At 38.2% G+C, this 13,104-nt stretch overlaps 1 protein-coding gene across 10 annotated transcripts in view; it reads right to left on the reverse strand.

Moving 5' to 3' along the window:
• Nucleotides 1-13,104, reverse strand: part of KTN1 (kinectin 1) — a 102,070-nt gene that overhangs the window by 56,255 nt on the left and 32,711 nt on the right. For all 10 annotated transcript variants that reach the window (XM_058429955.1, XM_058429954.1, XM_058429957.1 and 7 more), the window contains exons 3-6: nucleotides 12,044-12,178; nucleotides 10,564-10,734; nucleotides 9,404-9,534; nucleotides 719-835 (exon numbers count right to left, since the gene is read on the reverse strand). In XM_058429955.1, the coding sequence (XP_058285938.1) occupies nucleotides 719-835; nucleotides 9,404-9,534; nucleotides 10,564-10,734; nucleotides 12,044-12,178 (554 nt within the window). The remainder of the gene's footprint in view (nucleotides 1-718; nucleotides 836-9,403; nucleotides 9,535-10,563; nucleotides 10,735-12,043; nucleotides 12,179-13,104) is intronic.

Consider the following 13,104-nt stretch of genomic DNA (forward strand, 5'->3'; position numbering starts at 1 on the left):
CCAACTTTTTCCATTGACTTTTTTTATTTACTTCAAATTCACATAAAGGATTTATATTCAAACAAGGCCATTCATTCTTACAATGTCATCAAGTGGCTAGGTGAATGACTCATAAATAAACATCATGTACTCTACTGCATTTAATCCCTAGAAAGGGAAACAAGCACTTCAGGAATAATGAAACCACATTTTCTATAGTTTCAATTCTGTTCTCTCAGTTTCATGATGTTTTAAAGATTGGCTTTTCTGGTATTTTTTATTATTAACCTCTCAAAGTAAAATTTCTGAGATTTGAAGAACTTGACAAAAAATTATACTTACCACAAGAAGCTCCATAAATAAATTACCTATGTTAAGAGTTTCACATTTATTCCATTAATCAGACTTAAACAAGATCACATCAAATTCTGTGTTTCTATAGATAACAGATCTAGGTCAGATCCAGTTAAAACAAATTCCCATGCTTCTGTACAGAATGCTTTCACTATTCTGAAGTTAGGATATCTGTACGTACTCTTATTTTAAATTATTCAACTATAGGCTATAATATCACAAAAGAGAGAGACAGCTCTATCTACCCTCCCAAAACTCTAAAGGAAAGTTACTTTTGTTGGATATAAATTACAAATAATTAAACTACTGATTATGGACAATTTCTAAAATCTTCCGTTGCTTCTGATTTGGGAAGTATATCCCTCATACATAAGAATGTCTTCACCTGGGTTAACTGCTTACACCGATCCTTTGTAGCAGCAGCATCTTCCTTCACAGCAGCAAGTAACTTGTCCTTTTCTTGAAGCTGATGTACGAGCGTAGTCAATTCTCCCTTACTTGACTGCAATTGAGAAAGCAATGCAGAATTAGTAATAGTTACCATGGGCTAATAAAAATTATGAAAATGAAATGTGGCACATATACACCACGGAATACTATGCAGCCATAAAAAAGGATGAGTTCATGTCCTTTGCAGGGACATGGATGAAGCTAGAAACCATCATTCTCAGCAAACAAACACCAGAACAGAAAACCAAACACTGCATGGTCTCACTCATAAGTGGGAGTTGAACGAGAACACATGGACACAGGAAGGGGAACACGGACACAGGAAGGGGAACATGGACACAGGAAGGGGAACATGGACACAGGAAGGGGAACATGGACACAGGAAGGGCAACATGCCTGTCGGGGGGTGGGGGGATAGGGGAGGGATAGCATTAGGAGAAATACCTAATGTAGATGACAGGTTGATGGGTGCAGCAAACCACCATGTCATGTGTATACCTATGTAACAAACCTGCACATTCTGCACATGTATCCCAGAACTTAAAGTATAAGAAAAATAAATAAATAAAAAATAAAAGGTGCTAAGATTAAAAAAAAATTATGAAAATGAAGTATCTAACATCAAGTGTTCTTGGGTCAATGCAGAGTTCTGTATTACATAAAAAGTAAAATAACTGCCAAATACCGATCAGCGAAATATTCAGAAAAATCTCTTTAATGTTGTATATCCTGAAATTTCCAACTAGATACACGTCAACCAAGAAACAGACTTTTACAAAGAATTACGGGAATTCCAGTTTTAAACTCAGAGTCAAGACAGTAATTTCCTCCTTCTCCTGCTAGATCAAAAGAGAGAATATGAAACCAAAATGTAAGCTGCTATGAATGAAACAGTAACCTGTAATCTCAAAGCATATGAGGAAAGACCACCAAATATAGTAAAGATCAAATTCAGATGCTCCATGACCCCGTCAGAATACACCGATGGCTACAGAGGTGCCATATATGTGTAGTTCTCTGAAATTAACAGGCACATCCTGAAAGGTAAAACCAGCCATCCCCAGTTTGACACGGGAAACAACAAACAAGTGCAAAGATTGAAAGTGAAGAAGGTCTCAAGAAGGAAAAAAAAAAAAAGTCGCAGATAAAATCCCACATCTCAAGAGGAAAAACATCACTCAAAGGGAGCAACTAGCCAGTGAGGCAGTCAAAAGATTCTCTATAGGGAGGCCCTAAGTCTCTTATCTGAAAAGCAGCAAAGGCTAAAAAAATCATTTTACATACACAGTCCCCAAGGAGAACACCAGCCATCCCTGACTCTTCAACAATACCAAGCTCTAGCACAAAGATGATCCAAGAAAAACACCCCTCATTGGAAGAACAGTAATAGTAAATAAAATGAAGTAAAACAAAACAAAACAGGATCTATACAAGATACCAAAAAAATGAAAATAAGAAAAACACAAATAACGAGTGAAGAAAAATCACCAGAAAAAGGTTATCACACAGCAGGAAAAAATTGTGGTTAAAAATCTAATATAGTAATCATCTCTGGAAAATAAAAGAGCTCAGAGAAAAGATAACACAAAATGAGATGTAACGTGAGCTGGCAAAACTAAAGTGGAAGCAAAAGCAACACCATCCCAGAAATATACTATAGTTAGAAGCAGCAAACAGAAAAGCACATGCCGCTGTAAACACAGTAAGGGCCACAGAGTCCATGGTGGAGAGAAATAAATAAAAAGTAGAAATAAAGTTTTCTTTGGTTATGTGTTAGAGTTTTTTTTGTTGTTGTTGTTAAAGATATGAAAGACAACGAAGGTAGGCAGAGGAGAGCCCACATGTATTTAACTGATCTCCACTATTTTACTTATTTCAAGAACATTATATATAACTTCCCAGTAATAATAGCTAACTTGAATCTAATGATTGAAAAGGCATACTGTATCCAAGGGAAGTTTAACAGAGCAGTCAATGTCAAGCCATATTATAGTACAATTACTGAATGCCAAAGAAACTGAATCCCTTGATGTGTGTAGAGTAGGTCAGACACTGAAAAAAATCCAATAAATAATAAAACATGTGATTGATTATTCAAAGAATGTTTTATTGTGTGACTGCAGTTTAACAAAAATATATGAAAAGGGTGCAAAATGCAGGCTAGCGTCAGACCTCTACCCAGCAATATGAATAAAGAGAACAGTGAAACAACAAATGCATAAAATGTTTCAAGGAAAGAAAACGAAACTCTGGAATGTTATACCCCACCAAACTATTATTTGAGTATAAATACAACAAAAGCATGTTAACTTGCCAAAATTTGGAAAATTTTTTGAAGAAATCCCAGGAAAAACAACTTCAGCTAACCAAGAGATGAATAAAGAAGCTATGACAAAAGTACTAACATTGAGATCTGGACCCACCATTAAACTAAAATTAAAACTAAAACATGAAAATTATAATCACAGAAGAGATGTTACATATTACAAGTATCTCACAAACAGAAAAACTATTATTAATGAAAGTTGTGAGTGGTGGAAGAAAGAAGCTAGGAAAAAAATTTAAGTGGTATAACAGTAGTTCCTCCTGCTACACAGCATGGGGCCCAAATTGTTAATAATTTAAAGTTTAAAATATAACTGAAGCAAGTATATTTAAAGGCCAATGATAAAAAATTAATAAACATTTTCTTACTAATAATTACATTAATAGTTTACATTTTTCAGCAGTTATTATATGCTAGGGACTCTAAGCACCTAACATGCACTATCATTTAATTCTCAAAACTTGATCATTCCCATTTTAGACATGGGAAAATCGAGTCACTGAAGCTAAGTAACTTATCTAAGGCCACAAAGCTGCAAGTGCCAAAGTCCAGATTTGAATTTGGGAAGTCTGACTCGAGAGCTCAGGATCTTAACCACACTCTCAAGTGCCTCATAACTCAAATACAATGGCATGTGTGCACTCACACAACATAACATCCCTGCTCCAACCCTTCTAGCTTTTGCTGCTTTCCCCTTCCCACCTAAGCTTACTCGTAGCGGACACTCGCTGTCACTTTTCCCATTCACTTGGTACTTATTTATAGTCTTGTACTGCAATGAAACTGCTTTTACTAAGGATATCAAACCCAGTTTTACAATCTTAATCTTCCTTGACATCTCTAAAGCATGTTACTGTTGATCATTCCCCCAACCTCCCTACTTCCCAAACTCAAAGTTTCTGTGATTCCACTACCTCCTGGTGTTCCTCCCACCACTTCGCTCCTCTTCAGTATCTTTCATGGTGATTTTCCTTGCCCTTTAATTGTTGGTGTTTCCTGGGGTTCATTCTTGAGCCTTCTATCACCTCTCACATCCTCCCTGATCTAATATACATCTACCATATGTACTGTTGATAGTGGATTATCTACCTCAATCACTCCCATTGTAGCCTTTCTTCTACTCCAGAGAAATATGTTAATTGTGAAATGACTATATCCACTTAAATGGCACAAGGGATGCCTAAAACAGCTTTCTGAAATTTCTCAATCTTCTACTCTCTACAAAGTGTTCATAACAATCACTGTCACCATAATCTATCCAGTTAAGAAAGAAAACAAGCAGTCACCATGGACTCTTCTTTAGCCACTACATACAACTGCTCAAAAAATCCTATCCTATGCCAGTGCCCTGTATTTATCTTCCCCCTTGCTCTAAAGTGGTCTTTATTCGGCACAAGGATTCAATTACCTTTGGGACTTTGAACAATCTGTGAAAAGCTCTGACCAACTCAGTTCTAAGGCAGGAAAAAGAAATTCAACTTACCTAGTCTTACTCAGATACAGGAGATCTACAAAGGCAGAGTTCCTTCAGTAGAGAACAGAACTGCCCCATGAGAAACCAGTAACAGTAAGATTTTAATCTAAAACCAAATGGCTCCAAGGAAAAGGGGAAAAATGTGAACAGTTTCAAAACACTTGCTCCATGCTATCTTTAATAGTTTCCAACTTCTTCCAAGGCCTGCCTAAAATAGATGAAGGGTAGTCTGATTTATCACCCAGACTCTAGAGTTGAAAGCTGTCTCAGACGAAATAAAATGATTACTCTTGCCCCCATAAGCTACCAGCAACATCTTTTATTAGAAGAGACACTTAAAGCAATCACTTTTAATCTTAAAAAGCATTAACTCTAAACAGCAATATAGTAACACAGTAACTTCAGCAAGGTTCTTCCCTGCTAGGAGCTTTTCCCGATCCCCACATATAACTAACAACTTTTTAAAGTATTTGCTCACTCAATTACAATAAAATAAATCAAAAGACAAATTCTTTAATCAATATCAAGGCTAGGCGCCGTGGCTCACACCTGTAATCCTAGCACTTTGGGAGGCCATGGCAGGACGACTGATTCAGCTCAGGAGCTTGAAACCCCATCTCTACAAAAAATACAAAAACTAGCCAGGCATTGCCTGTGGTCCCAGCTCCTCAGGAGGGTGAAATGGGAGGATCACTTGAGCCTGAGAGGTGAGGGCTGCGGTGAGCAGAGATTGCGCCACTGCACTCCAGCCTGGGTGACAGGGCCAGACCCCGTCTCAAAAAAATAAAAATAAAAATAATCAAGAAAGTTCCTTGCAACAAAGCATCTGTCTTTGTATTTAAAGTCACATTTATCGTATTTACTGATTACCTTTTTACTCTGGGCCATTGCTGGCATCACATGGAAACTGTCTAACAAGTATACTACATTGTAAAAAATTGCCATAGATTTGTAAAATGCACTGTCAACATAAGTATGACAGACTTATAATGCTATGATAAATGCTATGGCAAAAACATCCAGACGGTTGTAAGAAAGAACAGCAGGGCAAACAATTTAGACTGTGAATTCAGGTTAGCCTTATATGAGAAAATGACATTTAAGTGGAGACTTGAAGGAGGAATTAGGCATAGAAAGAAATTGGAAGGGAGGGTTTGGGAGGAAAGGCGAGACAGGACAGACAGAAGAAAAAGTCTGGTATGATAGAAGAACCAGAGAAGACTCCGTATGGGTGAAACTTAGTGAGGGAATAAGAAAAAATGTCATTAGATGAGGCTGCAGAGAGAGGCAGGACATAGACCTGTTAAGGAATCTGGATTTATGTTTTAAAAGAGAAAAACACCAAAGGGTTTTTAAAGCAGTAATATAACCTAATTTATCTCTTAAAGGTCACTTTACAGTTATGTGGGAAAAAAACAAAATTAGAGGACTAAGAGGAAAAGCAGAAACATCAATCTGGAGACTAATGCAGGTAATCAGGTGAGGGGTAATGGTCTAGACTAGTATAAGAAAAAATTAAACCACTGAAGGTTTGAAAGTAGGTGACAGGTTATGGGGAAAGAGGTGTGCATGTGTGTGTTTTTAGAATAAAGACAGTTAAATGCACCATCTAATATTGAATAGCAGACACCATGTCACTTTATTTTACATAGGTAACCCTTGAAAACTTGTCACCTTTCCCAGTATCACATAGTACATATGATATTATAGTGAATATGACCCATAAGAATACAGATGTTAGCTGCATGGGGATTTTATTTTACAATTTTTTTAAAACATCAGCCATAGCAGTGATTATGCCATTCAAATCATTTCTTTTAGAAGAGTACTATTACAAACACAACACACACACACCCCCACAACAATAGTACTGAGGTTCTTTGAACGGTGTGATCTTCAGTCACAAAAACCGTTCATACATGCTATCCAGAAATCACCTGACTTTGACTTCAGCACTTCTAGTCAGAGCAAAGCACGGTACAGTTTAGCCAAGGGCCAAATGACTTTAAAAGTAATATAAATCTGGCCGGGCACAGTGGCTCACGCCTGTAATCCCAGCACTTTGGGAGGCCGAGGTGGGCCTCGGATCACGACGTCAGGAGATCGAGACCATCCCGGCTAACACGGTGAAACCCCATCTCTACTAAAAATACAAAAATTGGCCGGGCATGGTGGTGCATGCCTGTAATCCCAGCTACTCTGGAGGCTGAGGCAGGAGAATCACTTCAACCCAGGAGGCGGAGGTTGCCGTGAGCCGAGATCACGCCACTGCACTCCAGCCTGGGCGACAGAGCAAGACTCCATCTCAAAAATAAATAAATAAATAAAAGTAATATAAATCATCTTACTTATTTTAAGCAATTCACTCTGTCAAAGGATCAGATGACAACAGATGACATTTTAAATAAGTGAATTGATTAGTGTGAATACATGATATGGTTCGGCTGTGTACCCACCCAAATCTCATCTTGAATTGTAGCTCCCATAATCCCCACGTGCTGTGGGAGAGGCTTGGTGGGAGATAATTGAATCATGAGGGCAGTTTCCCTCATACTGTTCTCCTGGTCGTGAATAAGTCTCACAAGATCTGAGGGTTTGAAAAGGGGAAATCCCTTTCATTTGGTTTTCATTCCCTCTTCCCTGCTGCCATGTAAGACATGCCTTTCACCTTCTACCATGATTGTGAGGCCAGCCACATGAAACTGTGAGTCCATTAAACCTCTTTTTCTTTATAAATTACCAGTCTCAGGTATGTCTTTATCAGCAACGTGAAAATAGACTAATACAGTAAATTGGTACCAGGAGTGAGGAACTGCTGTAAAGATACCCAAAAATGTGGACACGACTTTGGAACTGGGTAACAGGCAGAGGAGTTGGAACAGTTTGGAGGGCTCAGAAGAAGAAAGGAAGATGTGGGAAAGTTTGGAACTTCCTAGAGACTTGCTGAATAGCTTTGACCAAAATGCTGATAATGATACAGGCAATGAAATCCAGGATGAGATCATCTCAGATGGAGATGAGGAACATGTTGGGAACTGGAGTAAAGGCGACTCTTGCTATGTCTTAGCAAAGAGACTGGTGGCATTATGCACCTGTCCTAGAGATTTGAGGGAGACTTGAGGGAGATGATTTAGGGTCTCTGGCGGAAGAAATTTCTAAGAAGCAAAGCATTCAAGAGGTGACTTGGGTGCTATTAACAGCATTCAGTTTTAAGAGGGAAACCGAGAATAAAGTTTGGAAAATTTGCAGCCTGATGATGCAACAGAAAAGAAAAACCCACTTTCTGAGGAGAAATTCAAGCCAGCTGCAGAAATTCGCATAAGTAATGAGGTACCAAATGTAAATCACCAAAACAATGGAGAAAATGTCTCCAGAGCATGTCAAAAATGGTTTCCTGGGCAGGGCCCAGGGCCCCCCTGCTGTATGTAGCCTAGGGACTTGGTGTCCTGCAACCTAGCCACTCTAGGCATGGATAAAAGAAACCAAGGTACAGCATGGGCCGTGGCTTCAGAGGGTACAAGCCCCAAGCCTTAGCAGCTTCAACGTAGTGTTGAACCTGTGGGTGCACAGAAGTCAAGACTTGAGTTTTGGGAAACCTCTGCCTAGATTTCAGAGGATGTATGGAAACACCTGGATGTCCAGGCAGAAGTTTGCCACAGGGGTGGGGCCCTCATGGAGAACCTCTCCTAGGGTAGTGCGGAAGGGAAATGTGAGATTGAAACCTACACACGAAGTCCCCACTGAAGCACTGCCCAGTGGAGCTGTGAGAAGGCGGCCACCATCCTCCAGATCCCAGAATGGTAGAGCCACTGACAGCTTGTACTGTGTGCCTGGAAAAGCCACAGACCCTCAATGCCAGCCCATGAAAGCAGCCAGAAAGGAGGCTGTACCCTGCAAAGCCACAGGGGCGGAGCTGCCCAAGACCATGGGAACCCCCATCTTGAATCAGCATGACCTGGATGTGAGACATGGGAGTCAAAGGAGATCATATTGGAGCTTCAAGATTTGACTGCCCCACTGGATTTCAGATTCGCATGGGGCCTGTAGCCCTTTTATTTTGGCCAATTTCTCCCATTTGGAGTGGCTGTATTTACCCAATGCCTATACCCCATTGTATCTAGGAGGTAACTAAGTTGCTTCTGATTTTACAGGCTCATAGGCGGAAGGGACTTGCCTTGTCTCAGATGAGACTTTGGACTGTAGACTTTTGAATTAATGCTGAAATTAGTTAAGACTTTGGGAGACCAGCAGGAGGGCATGATTGGTTTTGAAATGTGAGGACATGCGATTTGGGAGGGTCCAGAGCGGAATGTTATGGTTTGGTTGTGTCCCCACCCAAATCTCATCCTGAATTGTAGCTCCCATAATTCCCATGTGTTGTGGGACGGACCTGGTGGGAGATAACTGAATCATGGGGGCGATTTCCCCCATATTGTTCTTGTGGTAGTAAATAAGCCTTACAAGGACGGATGGTTTTATAAGAGGAAACCCCTTTCACTTGGTTCTCATTCCCTCTTCCCTGCCACCACGTAAGATGTGCCTTTCACCTTCCACTATGATTGTGAGGCCTCCCCAGCCACGTAGAACTGTGAGCCATTTAAACTCTTTTTCTTTATAAATTACCCAGTCTCGGGTATCTCTTTATCAGCGACATGAAAATGGACTAATACAATATATAAAGTAATTTCTGAAGGCATTCCAGATGTATGTTCTGAGATGTTAAGGATGGGAGTAGATATTAATTGCTCTGGCTAAAGTCTTGTTTGGTGAACTTCTAATGACTGGTCATGAATATGCCCATAATCAAAAAACACGCTTACCTTCTTTAAAGCATCTTGTATTACACCAGACTTCTCCTTTAGCAGGTCTACAACACAAAGAGCCTCATCTTCAGAAAACATCATAGTCTTCAAGGACAGAAGAAAATCTTTAAACTTCACTTCAGCATTTTCTTAATTTGAAAAAAACAAAGAGTTGGCATTTAAATAACACAAGTAATAACTTCAGCAAAGGTAAGCATGAAGAATTCATGGCCCAGAAAGTCAATAACCAAAAGAAAACAGATATATACTTCAGGTTAAATAAAACAAATACTCCAGTCAAGAGGAAAAAAAGGGTTTATCATCTATAATACGGAATAATTACATTAGCTAAAAGTTTGCTCAAACTGCAAAATACTAAAATGCCACTATACCCTCACTTTAAAAAAAAATCACTTAGGTGTCTAGTATGTGCTAAAATCTGCACTATTATATTCACAATAATCTCAATGAACTTTAATAATCCTTGCACACTGACAACAAACTGTGAAAAACAAAATCCTGAGAGATATTAAGCCAAATTCCACACATGAGAAAATAAGTTCTAAGGTAATTATAAAAAGGAAATCTGATTCTATGAAGATCAAATATATGCAAACCATCCTGACATTTTAAAAATCCATGCATCAAGCACCTCCTGACCCACCCACCCTTATTTTCCCAAGGTTCTCGTATTAGGCATTAACAACCTCTTCTTAAAAAGAGCTGCCACCCATCAGACTCAAAGGAGCCTAGGGCTTTTAATACTTCAGCTAAATTATAAGTTTTAAAAGGTAGTTGTATACATATGTGGAAACGGGATATGTGGAAACTCTGAACTTTCCAATGAATTTTGCTGTGAACCTAAAACTACTCTAAAAAAAAAAAAAGTCTATTAAAAAAAAACAGTTATGAATTAGCCAAGAAACATCACAGGAGACAGTAGTAGCTGGGAAATAATCAGATAGCAAAATAGCTGTAGGACCTTTAATAAGTCAAATTCAAGTTCCAGATCTATAAAACTGAGGAGGTTGGACTAAAAGACTACCAATAAGTCTTCTACCACAAGGATTTGATTCTTTTGAAATGCATTGTTTCTATGAGAAAATGAAATCTATGACTCCATCAGAACTCAGATATGTGTTTTTATAGTACAAAAGACTATAAATCCCATATATTACCTTTGTCAGTTTCAGTCTTCAGTTTTTTAGTCCCAGATTTCTGGATCCCTTCTACTTGGTCAGGTTTAAGCAAATCAATAACCTCTCTCTTATCTACCACAGGAATTGAGTCAGCATTATCCATCAAAGGAATATAAGTAGTTGCATGAATAAGGGGTTCATCTACGAAGACTGCAATTTAAGTTCAACAAAATCGTAATTAGAATTTTTAAAAAACAGAGTAAATGACATGCAAGCATACTTTAATGATAAATGCAGTTATTTTGAAACCTTTAATAGTAGCTCAAATTGGTTTTAAATTCCTATTTCATCATTTAACAAGTCAAAACACTCATTCTAATGAAGCTGTACCAGCTCAACAGTCTTATTTTATAGTAAATCATTTAAGTCATCTAAAAGTGTATAGCATATCTCCTTTAACGGTATCTAAAAACTTTTTACGCATCCTTAGGTCTCATTTAATTTTTGTTTTAATATAAGAATTATTTCCACTTAATTAGTGCTCAAGGAAAACTATTAGTTTTTATTTATGTTGGTACTTTACCAACTTATTGTAGTTGATAATTTTTAATCAAGTTCTTTGTACTTGCTAAGTGCAAAAATCACAGTGCTCCTTGCAGATAGCTTCTCATTTCTGAATAGTTATGCCTCTAATTTCCATGGCACATCTACACTTGCTAAAACTTCCAAAATAACATTAAAAGTAGAAGAAGGAAGCCTCTTTATTTTGTTCCTAATTTTAATGGGAAGAATTTGAAGCGTTTGAACATTAAGCCTAATGTCTGCTGGTTAGAGATACAAACTTCCACACCCAGATGAAAATCTCTTTTCACTCCTACCTTTTAAAAAGAGCTTTTGTACTTATATATGTCTCTTCTTTTATTTAAAATTGTTTAACATTTAATTTTAACAAATATATTCAGGTAATATTTCTCTCATACCTAATTGATATGTCATAATTTTAAGTTGTTTATTAGTCTTCACAAATTTCACAGCCAAGCTTTCCCTGGAAAACTGTGAACAAATAAGATTGCTCCATCTCTTATAATTTGATGCTTGCCATATACACGTGAGTTCTGTTTAGGAATTAATTGGAAATGTAAGCTAATGCCAGATCTAGCTAATGTCCTGAAGCATAATCTTTAAGTGATATTAAAAAGTACAAATACTTCAAGAATGTTTTTCTTCTATGGTCTGTATGCTATTTATTTTTTTCAAAACTGAGTTAAGAATATTTATAAATGCTTTGCCTTTTGTAAATGGTATATAAACTTTTTCATCTCAAATGTACACTCTGCCCATCTGTCAAAGCACTATAAAGTCATACGGCTAAAGATAATTTTAGACCTGCATTAGTATTACAGTTGTTATTAGCACACATTAAACTAGGAGCTAAAGAGCGTGTGAGATTTCCAGGGTCCTTGTGCTGGTGTACTTCTCTAGAATTAGCATTATAACAATACATATCTAAACATCTCACCATTTTCTGTCTTTTGTTTCTTTGATGAAGCTTTCTTCTTCCCTGATCCACTTTCTTGTTTAGTCTCTTGGAGGGGCAATGCTTCTTGCCTTTTTGATGGTACCATGAGAATTTCCACCTTTTTATCCTGGTCATCTTTATTAAACACAAACAAAAAAAAATTGTGGCAAACAATGAACATAACAGAAAAGATGCAATCATTGAGTAATTCCCAGAATGCTTTACCACTAAAAATTTAAAGCCTGACATATAACGCTCTCACCAATAACTTATTCTAGCTTTCTTACTCCACTACACCAGCTCTTCAATGTACTTACTCCTCCTTTCCCATTCCTCAGCTATTTTCAACCCTACTGAGCCTACAGGCATGATCAAGTCTCTATCATCTTAAAAAATAAACGGCCAGGTGCAGCTGCTCACACCTGTAATCCCAGCACTTTGGGAGGCTGAGGCAGGCAGATCACTTGAACCCAAGAGTATCACCTGAACCCAGGAATTCCAGACCAGCCTGGGCAACGTGGTGAAACCTCATCTCTACAAAACTCCATCTCTACGAAAAAAATAAAAAAATTAGCCAGGTGTGGTGGCGCACACCTATAGTTCCAGCTACTCTGGGACTGAGGTGGGAGGATAGCTTGAGCCCCAGAGGTCGAAGCTGCAGTGAGCCAAGATCACACATTCACTCGAGCCTCAGCAACAGAGCAAGACCCTGTCGAAAGAAAAAGGAAAGAAACAAACGAACGAAAGGAAGAGAGAAAGAGAGAGAAACAGAGAAATAAAGAAGAAAAGACAAAAAAGAAAAGGAAGAAAGAAAGGGAAGGAAAGGAAGGAAAAGAAGGAACGGAAGGGAAGGTAAGGAAGAGAAAACCCTTCCCCATCACCATAATTCCCAGCATCCCACATCCATTTCCTTACATATTGACAAAATACTCTTAGTTCCTTTTCTACCAATCATTCCTCAACTAATTGCAACCTGATTTTTATCTCTTTCCTTCCACAAAAGGATTAACTCAGATCCCCCAGTGTCCCAAATGCCATATTCTACAAATATTCATTAATCC

This window comes from Hylobates moloch, unplaced genomic scaffold (genome assembly GCF_009828535.3).
Source record: "Hylobates moloch isolate HMO894 unplaced genomic scaffold, HMol_V3 SCAFFOLD_16, whole genome shotgun sequence".
Lineage (NCBI taxonomy): Eukaryota > Metazoa > Chordata > Mammalia > Primates > Hylobatidae > Hylobates > Hylobates moloch.